The sequence below is a fragment of the Etheostoma spectabile genome, unplaced genomic scaffold, assembly GCF_008692095.1.
Source record: "Etheostoma spectabile isolate EspeVRDwgs_2016 unplaced genomic scaffold, UIUC_Espe_1.0 scaffold352, whole genome shotgun sequence".
Classification (NCBI taxonomy): Eukaryota; Metazoa; Chordata; class Actinopteri; order Perciformes; family Percidae; genus Etheostoma; species Etheostoma spectabile.
Genome location: NW_022605591.1, coordinates 1,354,965 through 1,371,865, shown reverse-complemented (window position 1 = coordinate 1,371,865; position 16,901 = coordinate 1,354,965). Strand labels below are relative to the sequence as shown.

At 41.0% G+C, this 16,901-nt stretch overlaps 2 protein-coding genes and 2 long non-coding RNA genes across 8 annotated transcripts in view; 3 read left to right on the top strand and 1 right to left on the bottom strand.

Moving 5' to 3' along the window:
• rgs12a (regulator of G protein signaling 12a) overlaps positions 1-3,709 on the top strand; it is a 42,246-nt gene extending 38,537 nt beyond the window's left edge. For all 4 annotated transcript variants that reach the window (XM_032511295.1, XM_032511293.1, XM_032511292.1 and 1 more), the window contains one exon: positions 2,613-3,709. In XM_032511295.1, coding sequence (XP_032367186.1) covers positions 2,613-2,899 — 287 coding nt within the window. In that variant the 3' untranslated portion in view covers positions 2,900-3,709. The remainder of the gene's footprint in view (positions 1-2,612) is intronic.
• LOC116686321 (uncharacterized) lies at positions 868-6,230 on the bottom strand. The gene is made up of 3 exons (XR_004331218.1): positions 6,004-6,230; positions 4,298-4,360; positions 868-2,221 (listed from the first exon to the last, which is right to left on the bottom strand). It is a non-coding gene; the product is annotated as an uncharacterized LOC116686321 (long non-coding RNA).
• The window catches only part of LOC116686318 (hepatocyte growth factor activator), a 14,626-nt gene continuing 2,421 nt past the window's right edge, over positions 4,697-16,901 (top strand). Inside the window, exons 1-11 of one of the 2 annotated variants that reach the window (XM_032511300.1) lie at positions 4,698-6,465; positions 6,559-6,619; positions 7,070-7,163; positions 8,170-8,243; positions 8,347-8,490; positions 10,769-10,900; positions 12,369-12,479; positions 12,858-13,032; positions 13,678-13,775; positions 14,908-15,172; positions 16,548-16,687. In XM_032511300.1, the coding sequence (XP_032367191.1) occupies positions 6,208-6,465; positions 6,559-6,619; positions 7,070-7,163; positions 8,170-8,243; positions 8,347-8,490; positions 10,769-10,900; positions 12,369-12,479; positions 12,858-13,032; positions 13,678-13,775; positions 14,908-15,172; positions 16,548-16,687 (1,552 nt within the window). In that variant the 5' untranslated portion in view covers positions 4,698-6,207. Of the gene's footprint in view, positions 6,466-6,558; positions 6,620-7,069; positions 7,164-8,169; positions 8,244-8,346; positions 8,491-10,768; positions 10,901-12,368; positions 12,480-12,857; positions 13,033-13,677; positions 13,776-14,907; positions 15,173-16,547; positions 16,688-16,901 lie in introns of both variants that reach the window. The other variant, XM_032511301.1, reaches the window with a different exon arrangement.
• On the top strand, positions 8,539-9,961 carry LOC116686320 (uncharacterized). The gene is made up of 2 exons (XR_004331217.1): positions 8,539-8,737; positions 8,777-9,961. It is a non-coding gene; the product is annotated as an uncharacterized LOC116686320 (long non-coding RNA).

Here is a 16,901-nt window from a genome sequence, read left to right as displayed (position 1 = left end):
TCACTAAAAAAAGATTTATTATTTAAACAAGACAGAAAGGTCAAAAGTGTTGTCGCCTATACATAAATTGAACAAATTTACTACAAATACTGAAATATGTCAACAAATTAAATAGTGGTGCTGTGAGATTTAAATTTAATACTTGTATGACTTCCATGAGCTTGAAGGACTGCATCCATGCGGTTTGGCAAGGATTCATACAAGTATTGATGAAGTCATCAGGAATAGCTAGGAAAGCAGTCTTGCTGCCTCCAGAGTTCATCAATATCTTTGGTTTGGTCTTCCATGCTTCCTCTTCATCTACCCCACATATGCTCAATGATGTTCATGTCTGGTGACGGGCCGGCCCATCTGGAGCATCTTGATCTTCTCGCCTTGAGGAACTTTGAAGTGGGAGATGGAAGTATGCGATGGAGCACCACCGTGGGAGAATTTGGCCTCTTTATGGTTGGGAATATAAGAGGTAGCTAAGATTTCTGGGTATTTGAGACTATTGATGTTGCCTTCCACCCTGCAGATCTCTCGCACACACCCCATACTGGATGTAACCCCAGACCATGATTTTTCCGCCACCAAACTTCACTGTTTTCGGGTGAACTGGATCCATGCGGGCTCCAGTAGGTCTCCTGCAATATTTGCGGCAACTGGGTGTAATTCAACAGAAGATTCATCTGAAAATCCACTCTTCCACTCTCCAGGCCCATCCTTTAGCAGGCTGTGGGCCTTGGCAAATGCACACGGTTTTTCAATTGGTCTTTGTTTAGTGCTGGCTTCTGGGCACTGATTCGACCATGGAGGCCATTTCGAGACAGAATTCGACAAAACGTTCTGGTGACCCAGGGACTTCAGGGGACCAGGTCTGGGGGAGCTCTGCTGCAGTGGAAAACGGGCTGGCCTTGGATTTTCGAGCCAACCAACAACCTAAAAACCTATCTATTAGTGGGTTCTGGTACCCAGGTTGGGAGAGGATGGATTATGGAATACATATCTGACTGAAAGATTTGTAAGAAATTCAAAAGAACGCCCAATTCATCAAAATGCATCATATACCAGTTCTGCATACCAGCACTAATACATCACATCCTGTGGAAAACCCTGTGACGGAGATTTATGTTGATATGTCATACATTATATATTTAATTCTAATCAATGTCACACCGTATTTGCCAAACACACGTCAGTAGTGTATCTATAAACTTCAGAGAAGATCATGACGGTTTGTGTTCACCTTGGTGGTTCAACTTGTGCCGTAGCTGAAGTTTTGTGGTGTCAGCTGTTGGAGCTCACAGGCTGTGTTTACATCTGAGCTGAACAGCAGTGAATCACAGACAGCAGAGTTAAGAGAGTGTTGGAGTGCCGTGTTTGAGTCACCCGGGCCTCTGTGTTTAGAGTCTGTGGGGCCACAGGGATCACATGAGAAGAAGAGTTTATCAGTCACCACAACAGTAATGCCAGCCTCCTGGAAACTTTGGTTTTCAGCCCCCCAAGTGCACTTAAATGAGTAGAGGGAAATGTTGGAGTCTCTGTTCCCAACACACGCGTCTTAAATGTGAGTTTAGTATTTCATTAACTTATATTCAGTGCCTTATGATGAGGTCATGCAGCTCTGAATTATTTGAAATGAAGCACAAGTGGTACTGTTGAAATACACCACATGTGACAACAAGTCAATGAATTAATATGTTTAATCCAGTTGCAATTTCATTCAGATCTTTCCCATGATTTGGCAAATGAGTTCAGTAAGTTTGAGTTGAAGCGGTTGTGTCATCAAATTTCTCTTGACAACAGCTGTCCAGATTACACAACTATACTGTTGTCAGATTACACAAACATATTAAGCGGGCTTATTCATTTGAGCGCTGTAGAGTTATAATTCATGTGCAGTGTGCCCCCACGCCATGGGTGACAAAGTTTTAGTTTCTTAGATCCTCTGAAATCTCATACAGTTGTGTGCTCAGCATCTGGTCATCATGCAGTCGAATGTGAAGGCAACGTCAGTCGCCTGCAGGTCCACATGAGTCAAACGTTGCACGGAGATGGAACCATATTTTTGTATCTGTTTATGTTTAGTCCCTGTGTATATATAAACATATACTTTTGAGAACAAGCTCAGTTGGTAGGTTAGGCACACCGGTTAGCGACCGCAGGTTTGACTCCAACCTGCGGCCCTTTGCTGCATGTCATTCCCCCTCTCTCTCCCCTTTTTATGTCTTCATCTGTCCTGTGGAAATAAAGGATTAAAATTAAAAAAAGAAAACTTGTTTGCCTGTTGTAATTTGCTTATTTTTAGCTGCAGTAATCAATGTTCTTACATAAAGAATGGATCAAGTTACTGTGAAAGGGGGACAAATCCACTGCACCTTATCTGAACTATATAATGTTGCTCGTGTCTACTGGATGTGTAAATACTGTAGGTAACTATTTTTGTTTATAAGGTGATAGTATGTCAATGCGTTTTTTTGTTGACTCCAAGTGGCCAAAACAATCAAGGAATGCAGCTTGAAGTGTTTGCCTCTGCAATTTCTCATGACCTCCCTCATAAATATTCAAATAGACCTCCTGGCTGTCCATACTTAAATCTCTAATGTGTTTCTTTTCTCCCCCGTGCACAGAGGGAGGAACAGAGTCAAGCTCCGACACCAAGTCCCCCGCCGACAGAGCCGACGCTGCACAGACGGTTCAGGAAGTGATGGATGTGGAGGGGGTTCATCTCGAGGAGGGAACGCTGGAAACATCCCGGGGGGAGGACTCTGAGCTCAGCGTGAGCTTCCACGGATACGTGGCTGAGCTGCGGCAGTGCCAGAGCAAGCTTAGGAATGCCCAGATGCCCCAGAACGGGCGCAACCCACCTGAGGGCAAGGACTGCAAGACAGACCTCTACAAGGCCACGATAGTCTAAAGGGACCCCCCACTGCTGCACTTTTTAAGCCTGAGGCACTGACTTTTGAAAGGGAATTAGTGAAACGCTGGGCTGCATGTACACTCCAAAAAAAACAAGTCAATATTATGGTAATAGACATTGTATATTTGTTACGATTTCTGGCGTCTTCTCGTTGATTTTTAGTACTGGTTGTAATTTTTGGACAGTGATGTAATTTGGTTATGGTTTAGTTTAATAATGAAGTGCAAAGCCGTTTTAATATGAGCCATGTTACACCAAGGACAACCATGGAAGAAGCCTGATATGAACTTTTGGGTACTAGTTTCTAATTATAGGCATACATTACAAACAGTTTCTAAGTTGGAATCAATGGGTTTATTATAGATTCTAACTTAATAATAAGACATGAAAATTAACTAAAGAGCAAAGTAAGTTAGTTAGTAGACAATATGGACAAGCCAAGGGATTAACCATTAATTAAACTATTAATTACAATTTAATGACTCGCTGAAAGACTGTGAGATGCAGTTGAAAGCTCCAAAAAGTGAAGCTTGATTTAAAAAAAATTGTCAAACTACTGTTGCCCTATTAGAAAGTGCTACCCACTTTTGTTGGACCATACGTTAGACGGGACTGTTTTAGGATCAAAAGGGATGATAATCACAATTTTCTTGCATATTTAACTATTTCCTGTATATATTTTCTTCCTATGTTTTACAAATGATACATGACGGCACCTTTGTTTCCTGTACTTCCTGCTTCTGTGGTTTTGAGGTTGTCCACATGTCGAGTGATTAAAAAGCTTTGATGACCGTAATTCTAACAAAACTGAAACTTTTCATTTGTAGCCTACTTAGATTCATTCTGGTATTTCTGACAGCAGGGAAATCCTTATTGGGCCTGCACAATAAATCTTGATTCACCCCTATCTGCAATTTCATATTTCAATAACTTTGACTGCCGACTGCATCACAAGCGCTTAAACTTTCTTCTGTGGGTTTTAAGCATAGACTGTATTAAATAGGTAAGCTCCCAAGCGCTGCAATGCTCTTTCCATGTGTGCAATAAACATTACACTTCGTAGAAAAATATCGTGGCAGAGAATCGTGATATCAATCCTAAAATAAAAAATTGTGATTCATATTTTTCCACAAATTATGCAGTCCTAATCATTACCATCCCTAACATGTAGCCCCCTTGTAAAAACAAAAAAAACTTTAAATACACAAAACTTAAAATACTGCTCTGTTGTAGTTTATATCCCCAAATCTTACCTAAGACAGTTACAGCCCTGAACTCTCCTACTTGCTATATTTGACCAAGGCTCAGCTATGCATTTGCCAAGTAAGTCCAAATTGTCAATAATTAACAGCATATTTGTCTTAGTTGAACAATTCCTATTTGAAAACACACTACCTTCACCTGGGGATTTGTTGCCAATGTGGACGTGCTGTTCAGTCTTCTCTTCTAGATGAGCATCTGGAGAGAGATTATTACAGCTGGTGAAAATTAGAGGTTAGATTATGGGACTGGAGATCTTGTCTTGACACAGACACAGCATGTCTTTGCGGAATGCTGACAACACATGGGGCTGGTTGGGTTTTTCACTTTCATACTTTCCTTTTTTTACTGTCATTATTGAATTCTTCAATACCTCCTTCCAGATACTTGAATCACCCCCAATTTGGATGTAACGTTATCTTATCTTCAAAGCATGAGATACAACTCATATGAATGTTATCATTTCTAGACTGCTTCCACCCTCTGTCTACTTCTCAGCCAGTAGCCGCTTTGGCCCCATCAGACATAGGGTTATTAGGGGAGAACACTTTTAGGACTTAAAAATCCCGCGTAACATCCCTTGTTGTGACATTAGCTACTTTTGCCTGGGTCACATCCTCTGACAGGTAGTTGCGGTTGTTATCAACAAATTGCTGGGGAAACGTAGATAACCAACCAAGGTTTTCTAACTTTAGTTAGCTAGCTTATCGCAATTTAAGCTAACTTGTAGCTAAGTATGCTAAAATGAAAATGTCACAAAACTTTACTCTCTGGAATTAATTATTAAGTTTTCACGAAGGTAACATTAACAGTTTAGCCTAGCTAGATAATAAGAATGAATTGCCATGTCGAGTTTAAAATCAATTTACTTCAAATCGCTGAGGAAATTTAGCTAACACCAACGTAAGCATTTCAGTCTGGAAGTGATTTAACAGAGTTTGCCGAAGTTAGCGTTAGGCTAACAGTAACTGGCTAATAAGACTGATTTCAGAATTAAAATCGCTACTTTTAAATGAGCTTAATCCTCTATCATGCTCTAATGTAGCTAAGTGTTGTAGTTATAAATGTACCGTTATTGTATTGTGTTATAATACCGTAAATCGCTGGGTTGAATTAGCTAATGCTAATGTTATTCCTCAATTTAGGAACCTTTTGCTAGCTTAAACCCCTACAGCTGCGTGGTAATAATAATATAATAACCCTCGGTATATTCTGTTCAAGTGGTCTGAGAGAAAACTAGACTTCTGCACCTCCTCTTGGCTGTTTCCAGGCCATGGCCACGGGAACATTTTGAGTTGGGGATGCTGACAAATTTTCGAGAGTGACATTTTCAACCAAAGGCAACCCCCACACACCACACTGCATCCATCACAACGCTCCACACGCGGAACAACTAAAACAAGAATGAAACCCAAACCCCAAGACAGGGTACTAGGCATGGGTAACAGGACATAGGCATAAAGCTACGACAATGGTACAGAATAGGCCTACTACACTACAAGCTCAACCACTGAGCCACAAAACACAAAGATATACTCATCACTGAATTCAATTAAATCAAAAGTTAGCTGCCTCGTCGTCTGTTGCTAGCAGGGTCGATGTGGGAGTGACAGATGGAGAGGTGCTGCTGCAATTTCTTTCGATTACATTTTATGAGTTTTCTGACTTGGGTCTATTAGTTTTTCACAGGTATGTATAGATAGATAGATAGCTTTTATTGTTAGACTCAAGGTTCATTTATAGAGACATCTTTATAAACTATAAATCAGAACAACCAGACATCACAGCTAAAACATTTATAAAAGTGTATATGATGCGACCCAGGCAAAAAGTAACTTCACCTGACGCTGGACGGTCCCAGAGGCGGGAAAGGAGGGATTTTGCAGCACCATCTCCCGGCCCGGACCCCGCCTCTGCCTCTGGAAAGTTTTGGTCTGTCCTCTCTCCGTGGATGACTTGACAATGATAAACCGTGGGCGGCTGCGGAGATGGTATACGGGGAACACCAGCCGGGGTATAGGATGCCTCAGAGATAGGCAAGCCTAATGACGCAACTGGTTTACTCAACACAGCTTCAAAATTGTGAGGGACAGGATAATACTTGCAGGGTTTCCCACGTTTCCTATGACCAAAAGCAGGCTGAGGACTCGGAACCTGACAGATATAACGTGACACAGGCACACAGACCCTCTTCCGACTTCTGGCAACAAGCTTCTCCGGACACCAGATACCAACAGATGCAAACTTTTATGATGGCATACCTTATATTGATTTTTTTACCTTTTGTTTTCAGTACACGGGCGGTAAGTTTAAACCATCCTGCTCACCTCGTCTTATTCAGTGATATTGCGGAAAAAGCCAAATAAAGTGCAATAACTTCTCTCCCCTGATTTCAGCGCATATTAGCTGGATATGAAACGGTCATCTCCAAAGAGCCATACAAGGAGAGCCGGAAAGGTAGGTTTTACCTCTGTCCTGTGTTTGATTTAGAGGGAGGGGGATGAACATTAGCCTGGCAGTGAGTGGGATATATTTTCAGCTGTAGGAATAGAAAGTTGTTGGTGCAACATAAATCTAAAGCATATGGGAGCTAGCGCATGTATAGGTCTGTAACCTGGCTTATAACAGCATGATTAAACTTTCTGAGGAGAGGAGCATGGATTTACTGTCCTGATCAGATCTGTACAGTCTGAGGAGTCGTGTGTGTGTGTGTGTGTGTGTGTGTGTGTGTGTGTGTGTGTGTGTGTGTGTGTGTGTGTGTGTGTGTGTGTGTGTGTGTGTGTGTTTGTGTGTGAGGTACAGGGGGAAACTGCACAGATGTTTTTCAGTTTCTGATTTTATTCTTTTGTGTTTTGCCCATCTGTGTTCACTGGAAATCCTAACTAGCTGCATTTTGCTCATTTCCAGTTCTTACTACAATGGGCGAAGAATGCAAGTTCCCATTTCGTCAGGGTGGTAGGATTCATCATCGCTGCCTCACCATCCTATCCTCAAAACCATGGTGAGTCCCTATTAGCCAGCGCGTCTGGATCTACTGTTTATGTTACACAAACACACACATCACCAATGTGCGCGTAATCACACGAGTTACCACACATGCTCTCCAGACAACAACTTGACAGGTACAGTAGATGTGCTGTCTTGTCATATTTGGTTTTGTTCACACATTCCACACACCTAGTCTACGCCACTCTCACACAGACCGCAGGTGTTGCGTCACAGGTGAGGTAATGAGCTCATTTTCTTCAATAACTTGCTCATTGCCGAATCGTGTGTAGGCCTTGTAATGATGAAACTAGAATACCGCGGTTATCATAAACAAGTTTTTTAAGCTAGAATGTATAAAATCTTAAACTGTGACTATGGCTGTAGTTTGTATCACATTTACTACTTCCTACAGTTAATCCCAATAGTAAATAAACAGCTGTCACAGTTAAACCCACATGATGCTTTTTTATTGCTTCAGGTTGTGACATAGCAGCAAAATCCTTTTTTTATTAGATTTTTATTTTAGGATAAAAAAATAAAATAAAAATTTGCTGGAGGGCTTTCCAGTCATCAATCCTTGGAATTGAGACACTAAGGGTGGGTGCCAGCAAGTTGAAGTAACAAGAATGCAATTATATATGGCCCAACATCTCTGGCCCACCTACACATAAAGTTACTGCAATACGACTCTGCATGTTTTTGTGATGTGTTCATGAGCTCAGTGTTAAGATAGGTTTGTCATTATGAACTGCAGATTCAGTGAGTGTTGCAGTGAAGTATGTATGCTGATGTTTCTTGGATTAAAGTAGTGGCTGATTGACAGATGACTCATACATACTTAGTTGTTGAAGGGAGAGATTCCACCGAACAAACGATTTGACACAATATCTGACAGTTGACGAACTTCTCACGGTATTATTGTCATATTTCCCAACCCTAATTTAATTACAAATGTTTCCAGTTTGTAATCCAGGTGGCATGCTGGTGACTGTATGATATTTCTGTCACTTCTGTTGTAGGTGCTCCCTCACACATAATTTTGATCGGGACCGGCAGTGGGGCTTCTGTGCACCGGAGAAAACTCAGCCAGAGGGTTAGTGTACTGAACTCAGTGCATTTCCAATTGGAACGTATTTTATCATAATACTGTAATGTGTTTCTTCTAACCGTGTTCTTCCTTTGTTGATGTGTTTCAGTTTTTGTCCACACATCACGTAGAATCCCAGATCCATGTCGGGTGAATCCATGTCAGCATGGAGGCGTCTGCACGCTGATCCCACAAATACAATCGTTTGAGTGCTCCTGTCCTGAGCGCTTCACTGGGAGACTCTGTGAGCAGAGTATGTGCATTTGGTGATTATTATTATTTTATAAGCAACAAGTATAATACCACTAGCCTGGGTGCCAGCCGAACTTAGCCCCGCCCACAATGAGGTCGGGAAGTTTGGTCTGGACTTGATCAGTTGTGCAGCAACTATTCTTGAACCAGACCTGTTCGGACCAATCACATTGTCAGGGCGGGCTTTATACGATGATGGACAGATGACCTACAGTAACGTGATCACCCACGTCACCAAAGAACGCTTGGTTTGAATTGGTTTACAACAAAGACGGCTGCCGCTGGAGAATTGAGATGTGCAGATTCCACCATGGCGTCTGTTACAGAAGATATCAACAGCGCATTTATTTTAAAAGAGGAACAGAGAACTGCCATCAAGGCGTTTGTCCATCAGAAAGATGTTTTTGCCGTCCTTCCTACGGGATTTGGCAAAAGATCAACCTACGTCATATACTCTGTTGCTCTGATTGGTTGTAGGTCTATCTGTTGCTCTGTTTAGTTGTAGGTCTATCCAATTAAGTGCAGAGGCATTTTCTTCCCTGGTTTGGATGAAACACCCCCCATAATCACAGCCCAATGGAGCAGAATCAGACTCATATTCTGACTAGAATCTGAGTATGTACTCAGTACTAAAATACCACTGTAGTATTATGTGTGTGCTATTTGAGTTTTAAAATTAGTTATTGTCTTCATATCATACTGCACATATGGCTGCCTACTGTCAGTCACCTGACAGCCACAGAAGAATAAAACTTGTCAACTTACAAGACAGTGAGATGCGTTTAAGAACTTTGGAAAATGCCGACCTTAAGTGACATTATTATGTCACAAAATGATGGGGAAGAGATTGCCTCTACATAGAATATAAAAATGAAAAATGGCAGAGAGATGTCTTGATTACGTTGCATTAATCAGGGGATTTAGTTTGTCTTTGCAACGAACATAAAAAACAGACTACACTAGCTTCACTACCCATGGAAAAGCATGTGCATCACTGTGTCAGTGGCTGCTTTTGGTACTTTTCTATAGGTATGGGCGATATGGCCTAAAATCCATATTGCCATATACATTGCAGCCTCTTACAATAACGATATGTATCACGAAATATAAATTATAATAGAACCATTTTGGACCAGGTTACATAGACCCTGAGGAAAGCCATACTGCTAAATGTATTGTTCCTAAAGAGAAAGAAACGTAGTAGGTAGTTTTGAGAACATTTATTGTGCAAAACTGTAATTATACAACATAATGTTGCAGTAAGTACTCTAGTTGCAGAGACTTGCAGAGAAGAAAAAAAAGTGTTGGGTTACTTCACGTTAGTACAAACCATTCTAAAAGGCACTACACTTAGTTAGTTAAAGTCTTCGGTTCTCAAAAGCCACCGAAGATGCAGAGAACAGGAAAAACTGGTGTCTTTTTAGTTAAGGAACAGACACTGTACTGAAAATACTTTCAGTGGTAGGTAAAGATGCACAGATACTTTAAATAAAAACATATTTCAAACATAAAGTTTCTTAAATGCAGCCTAATCGAACACATTTGGTTTTAAACATTGAAAACTGGTGTCTTGTTAATAAAGGAACGGATACTGTGAATTAGGGAAATACTCTCAGTAATAGGCAAGGTTATTTTGAATAAAAAAAATCCTTCCAAATGTAGTGAAAACAGAATAGAGTGCAAAATGAAAGCACAATCATTTTTTTGAATAAAGGAATAAAGAAGATACTTTTAGTACACGTCAACTAAAGAAAATGTTTCAATGGCTACCTGTCCGAAAAGGGAAGGATCGGCCAGTAACAATCAGATAAAAGAACGGTGAAAGTTCACTTTTTCATCAAGCAGCAGAAGTTGTTGCGTCAACATCGCAACATCCTGCGATGTTGATTATGAAATGGAATAAGGTGCATTCTTACTTTGCGATAATATTGAAGTGAAATCTTGTTTGTCCAACATCAAACATTATTTCTACTATAAGTATAAGTAATAAGTAATACATTTCATACTCTACTGCTTACCTCTCTTACTTTCCTTAAAGACGTTTCGCCTTTGGTTTCGAAGAAATCTGTTATGAGTCATTTACAAAGAGGTTTCACTCTGCATTCAACGTCATTTAAAGTGCTCACAATCAAACCTAAACGAAACCAAAAAAACACAAAAAGGGATCCACTTTGAATGCATCTTGCACAGGTCAGCCATCAAACTTGGTTCTACACGCTCCATTGAGCTGATATTGGATATCAACCTATTGCCTTTTATGTCTTTTGTCGACTTTTCAGAGAAGTGCTATGAAACTTTACACCTGCGCCATTATGACATCGGAGAGTCTTGGGGACGGATTCACCTCCGCAATGTGGAACAGTGCACATGTGTAGCAGGGGAAATCATGTGTGAAAGAGTTCAATACACAAGTAAGATGATGTGCTTTCAGCTGTTGTTCTGCTTCAATTGTGTCTTGATTTTGCTCTGGGGTCGGCTTTTGTTAAGATGATGAGAGAGAAACCAATAAGGGGAAGAATTTACAATACCTTAAACACTATGCCCTTCCAAAAACTGTTGAACGGCTTGTCAGTTAAGTGAACTTTGTTTATTCTACGTGTAGTCAGAATTAGCTAAATTGCACTTGACACTGAGCATGTACACCTGATATATTAAACTAAACTACTACTACTAGAAAAATGTAGTACAGTGCACTCTAAGGAAAAAAATAAATGTTTTTTTGATTGATTTGAGCCTCAAAAGATATGAGTATCAGGTCTCTTCCCAGCCCGAAGACATGCTTTTTCACTTTGATTTCAGCTCCATGGTTACAAGACTAACTTTGCCATGGAAGAAAAGACAGATTATATGACTCACTGTGACTCAGGAATGGTGTTTTAGGACACGCCCCATGGGTCCATAAGGTGCTTTCATCTAAATGGGGGACGTTCACTGGCATTTAACAGATTGCCTGGCATAAAAGAGGGAATGAGTGAGGTAGTTTCATGCTCACTGAGCTGAAACAGTTTTTTGTCATGATGGTAGGAGCTTATCTGACAGTGGAAAGGCAGCTGTACTTGGGTTTCAAATGAAATTTGACTATATTTTCATTTTGTACTGAGTTCTAAATTTTATTTTAGATCTTTTAAATGCAGATGTGACGTCATTATTCTCCGGCATATTTCACAGATGTTGCAATAGATCTTAAGGGAATACTTAGGGTCAGACATACTATTTGTACACACAGGACCAGTTTGCACTGTAGTTTTAGGATTCCACTGGTTTTAGTTTTTTTTTTAACCTGTATTTATTGATTTTCTTCCCACTTGAAGGCAGCATAGCATGCTGAAGATATAACATTGATATAACATATGACACATATTATTATTATTACCTCATAAAGTTGCCATGTTGGCAATCAGTTTCCTATGTACCCAACAAGGAGATAGGAGGGAAATATCTGGCTCTTTAGCATGCAGTCTATGCTCTTCAGCTGCTAAATACTCAGATATTTACTACCTCGTTGCTAACTTTGTTAAACTTTGGGGTACAGTCAGTTTGTCAGAGCTTTTTTGTTGAAAACAGCTGCCTGCTGCGTTAGGAAAAAACGCTATGAGAGCAGTGCAAGTAAAGAGCCAGATATTTCCCTCAGGAGTGGGTAGAGACAAAAAAGAGTGAATATTGGACATTCATTTGGCCAAATCACTTATTGCATGCAGGGGTTAGGTGTCTTGCTCAGGGACACATTGGGTGATGTATCACAGTGGGAATCGAACCCAGCTCATGTGTCATAGCCACTGCTCCATCACCACCCAAAACAGACAGATTCTGTCAAATAGCTTGCTAATATACACCATGTATGGTGTTAAGACGTGACCTGGTTTGCCTTTATATGTGCAGTGTGCCGTTCAAACCCTTGTCAGAATGACGGAACGTGTCGACTGATCACATCAACCGACAAGGAAGTGTGTAACTGCAGACGTGGCTACAGCGGCCCATACTGTAGCTTAGGTGAGTAAAAGCAGGACTGTAGTGACAGGTAGTGATGTTCTTTATGTGCCCCCCCCCCCTTTTTTTTCATGTATGCATGTTTATGCAGTGCATGTTCATACACGAGTGTGTGTGTGATAATGGTTTGATTAATGATGGCAGGTAAAGACATGAGCAAGCAGCTATGCTTGTACTACTGAATTGTTGTAACTGAGTTGTTTAGGACTTGTTCTGACTGGTTTCATTGTGAAGGATAGAAATCTGTCATCACACTAGCAGAAATTGTCTGATTCCAATTCCAATTGTTTACATTCTTGTGTTACGCTGCGGGAATCGATGATTGGGACATTTGTTTTGTGTGCTACCGTCTTTGGTTTGTGTGTGTGCATGTGTGTGCAGAGCCAGAGACAGAGTGCTACAACAGGAGGGGCACAGATTACAGAGGACTGGTGGGCACCACGGTGTCCGGCGCCCGGTGTGTGGCGTGGAACTCAGACCTACTATATGACGAGCTCCACGTGGGCACGGTGGACGTTTCGTCCCTCAGGGGCCTCGGGGAACATGCCTACTGCAGGTGTGTGTTGAGACATCCTGCTATATTGGGTATCAGCATGACAAATAGAAGCTACTTCTAGTTATGCCAGATTTCCTTATACTTTTCCCCACAAATTCTATTTTGAAGCTGCAATATCCAACTTCTTACCCTGATCTGGCCAAGCTGCCTGTTAGTCCTAGCTCTTATCTGTATAGTTCATGTGCCAACATTTGTTGCTTATGTCGATGAGCCTTCAGACGAAGTCTACTCAGAGGCAGAGACTATAAAACCAGCCCGGGCCTTAAAGAAGCACATGGTGAATCCAGCCTGTGTGTTATAAAAAACATATCTCCTCCTCCACATTTGCTCTTCTTCCATTTATTACTGCTTTCCTCAGTTGTCATTGTTGCTATGACTACCAAGCAGCCATATGGCATGCCCACAGCAAATGGTATGTGCACCAAAATATCCAAAACCTCTAAAAAAAAAACCATTTCAAGCAAACCTTGTGATTTAGGCACAATTACACAAGTTTGTGCATCAGACTGTAAGGCTCAGACTCTGATGGATCGGAGTCTGAGCCTGTAAGCCATTTAGCTACTGTATTGAACTAAGTGTGGTGTTCTAAACAATGGTGCCATACCTACACAGACTCCTACACACACTCTGTGTTTCTGTGTGCAGAAACCCTGATGAAGACAAGATGCCGTGGTGCTACACACTAAATGACGCCACCATCTCTTGGGAGTACTGTGACGTCCCCTCCTGTGTTATGTCTGTGTGTGAGTAAACGGGGCACAGAAAAGGAGTTTTGTAGTGTTGTTTTTTTTGTGAGTGTGTATTCTGGCCTAATATTTGTTTGTATTATTTTGGCAGGCCAGACTAGAAATAATAGGGCATTAAAGAACCTAATTGCATCTGTAATTAGTTTGGAATGTAGTTAGTTTCATCACTGACCGGGTTTATTGATATACTTTGATGCTTAAAGCTAGGAGCATAATATATCTGTTAGCTTGGCTAGACATATTGTCAAAACAGTTTAATTTGGCAATATGTCTTTCATCATTTGCTTCCACTGTTAATAAATTCTGGCCACTGCTGAATTATTTGCTCCGGTCTTTCTATTAACTATTGGCCTTGATTGTTATTGGTCTTGCTGTTTAGGCAAATCAAAGCCAAAAAAAACTTTTTCTTCATTTTCTACCGTATCAAGGATGGCATATTCACTTAGCTGTCCTTATCATAGGTCCTTATTTAAACATTAAACTCAACATTATAAAGTATGATTAGCTAAGACTGTTTACCAAGGCCACTCGCTGTATCATTCCATATCTATTATCTCAGCTCTGATTATATTACCAGTTGGCGAAACATTCCAAACAGCTCAACACCTCATTTAGTATCTCCACTTTTAATTAGAAGACCAGTGTTTGTAATTAAAAACAGAAATCTGAAAATACAGCTAATCTCTGTTGAGTCACGCTGCTGTGAAAAGTTGAATTCAGCCAAGTTGACTGGTTTTGGCAGAGCACTTTTAAAAACCTGGGCTAGATGAGATACGGGGAAATAAGGCATGACTCACCCTGCATCAACATGTCAGGTGCAGTCAAATGGTTTGGTGTTGAGCAGGATTTAACACAATGTCATGATGCCAGGGGTATGCACAGGATCCACAAGCTTTTCCCATCTGCTGTGTCCTCCGCAACATATGATTTTAAGGATGAGGTTGCTCTGTAACATTATTCAGCAGAGGTATATTTAGGTAGTGTGTTTGCAAGCTATTCTAGCTGTTGGACCGGTTTGTAGTTAGTTTGTTGTAGTTCTAGTTCTTGTTAAAAAAAAAAGTTGCCCATATTAGCAGATATGCCTTTAAGTTTGAAATAATCATGCAGTATAACTTGTTTCCTCATGCAGCTTCTTCACGAAGGATTGTCCCATTTAATGTCACACCCGGCATTAAAAAACTTCAGCCCCCTGTACCTCCCAAAAAGCATGTGTGTGGAAAAAAACACAGTAAAAGGTTATCGGTAGCCAGGGGGCGGATATTGGGCGGAACATCAGCACTACCAGGTAATCACCCCTGGATGGCAGCCATTTACATCGGAGAGTCAGACTTCTGCGCCGGCACCATGGTCTCTTCTTGCTGGATTGTCTCTGCGGCTCACTGCTTCTTCCGCAAGTACGTCATGAACGCACTTCAGCTGCAATGGATGCTGATATTTGTATTTATGTCACTGCAGTAAAGGCAAAGGTGTTGTGGCCCTTTTGAGTCAACATACTGTAGTATAAATGTAACTTTCACCAAGTGCCTCTGAAACTTTAAACTGAAACTCTAAAAATAAATGTTATGTCCTTGGGAGCCCTTTTTAGCCCAATTGTAAAAGGCTGAAACACCCAGTTTGAGTCAGCAATCAAAGAAACATAATCCTTCAGAAAACATGCATATATCAGAGGAGGAGCATTATTTTTTTACCTCAGCTGAACAAGAAGTGTCAACTAAAGAGGCATGGTATTCAAAGACTCCTCAGCATCACAGCTTTATGAACACACTATATTTAGACATCCAGTTCGAGGAAAACCTAAAAACGTCTCACGCACAGATGCTGTTAATATGCATGTGCATACATGTCAACAAACAGGCATCTGTTGTCATTGTACAAGTTCAAAGATCTTAAGCTAACACGTTAACATTATTGAATTGGACATCTGTAGCTGTGATGGAAAGGCCCTCTTTAGAAGGATACAGTAAATAATGTAATGTATAATAATGTTTCCTTCATTAGTCCCACAAGGGGAAATTACAATTTACACTCTGTTGTTATTACACACATTACACACAGGCCTGAATTACACACACATGCTCAGTATTTATACATGCTCTAAATGGAGAGTCAGAGTGAGGGAGCTGCCCATAGAAAGGCGCCCCGAGCAGTTGGGGGTTCGGTGCCTTGCTCAAGGAGGTGAACTGGCACCTCTCCAGCTACCAGTCCACCACCATACTTTCATTCACAGTAAATGATCTCTGCAAGGCTTTCTTTTAAACATACTGTCAACGGCTAAACTGTTTTTACAATCAGCTGGGATTTGATTAAACTAATTAAAGCAGAACAAGAGTTCACAGTGTTGTACCCACAGTACAAACACGTCAAACATAATGAACAGCATACTGAAGATTTAGTTTTGATTAGAATCTTGGGACTAAAACTGTTCATATTTATTATCAGGACAGGTCAACGAATAATTAAATCAGGTCCAAAACGGAAAGGGTTCTTCCTCTGGGAAACATACATGTACAAGATACATTTACTGGAAATCTGCCCATTAGATTTTGATATTTCTTGTGCAACCATGGCCATTTTAGAATGTCGATGCTAAAAGAAAGGTTGTGGTATCCTGGGATTCATCCTCTGGGAATCACAGTTTAAGAACATACAATACAGCGGGTAGTTGTCGAGGTAACTTGGCTGACAGATGGGCACAAGTATTATGAGTACATACTTGCAAATCCCATACCATGCAGCAGCATGGACTGATATTAGTGTTTCTTCCCTTAGCCCCCTGAAGTCTCAGCTTCGAGTGGTGCTCGGTCAGCAGAGATTCAACGTCACGGGTCCCAACACCAGGACATTCGGAGTGGAGAAGTACATCTTTCCTAAACAGTTCTCAGTGTTTAATCCAACACTACATGACATTGGTAAGCATTAAATACACAAACACACACACACACACACACACATACCATTGACTCACATAAACCAGAAGATCTCCTGTCCCCATTCAGAAGCACACAAACTCACTTAAGGGCCCACTCTGTGTGCACAGCTGTGCATCACTGAGCAGCTGTGTCACTGTGCCCCTCCACCTTCCCACACACACACACACACACACACACACACACACACACACAC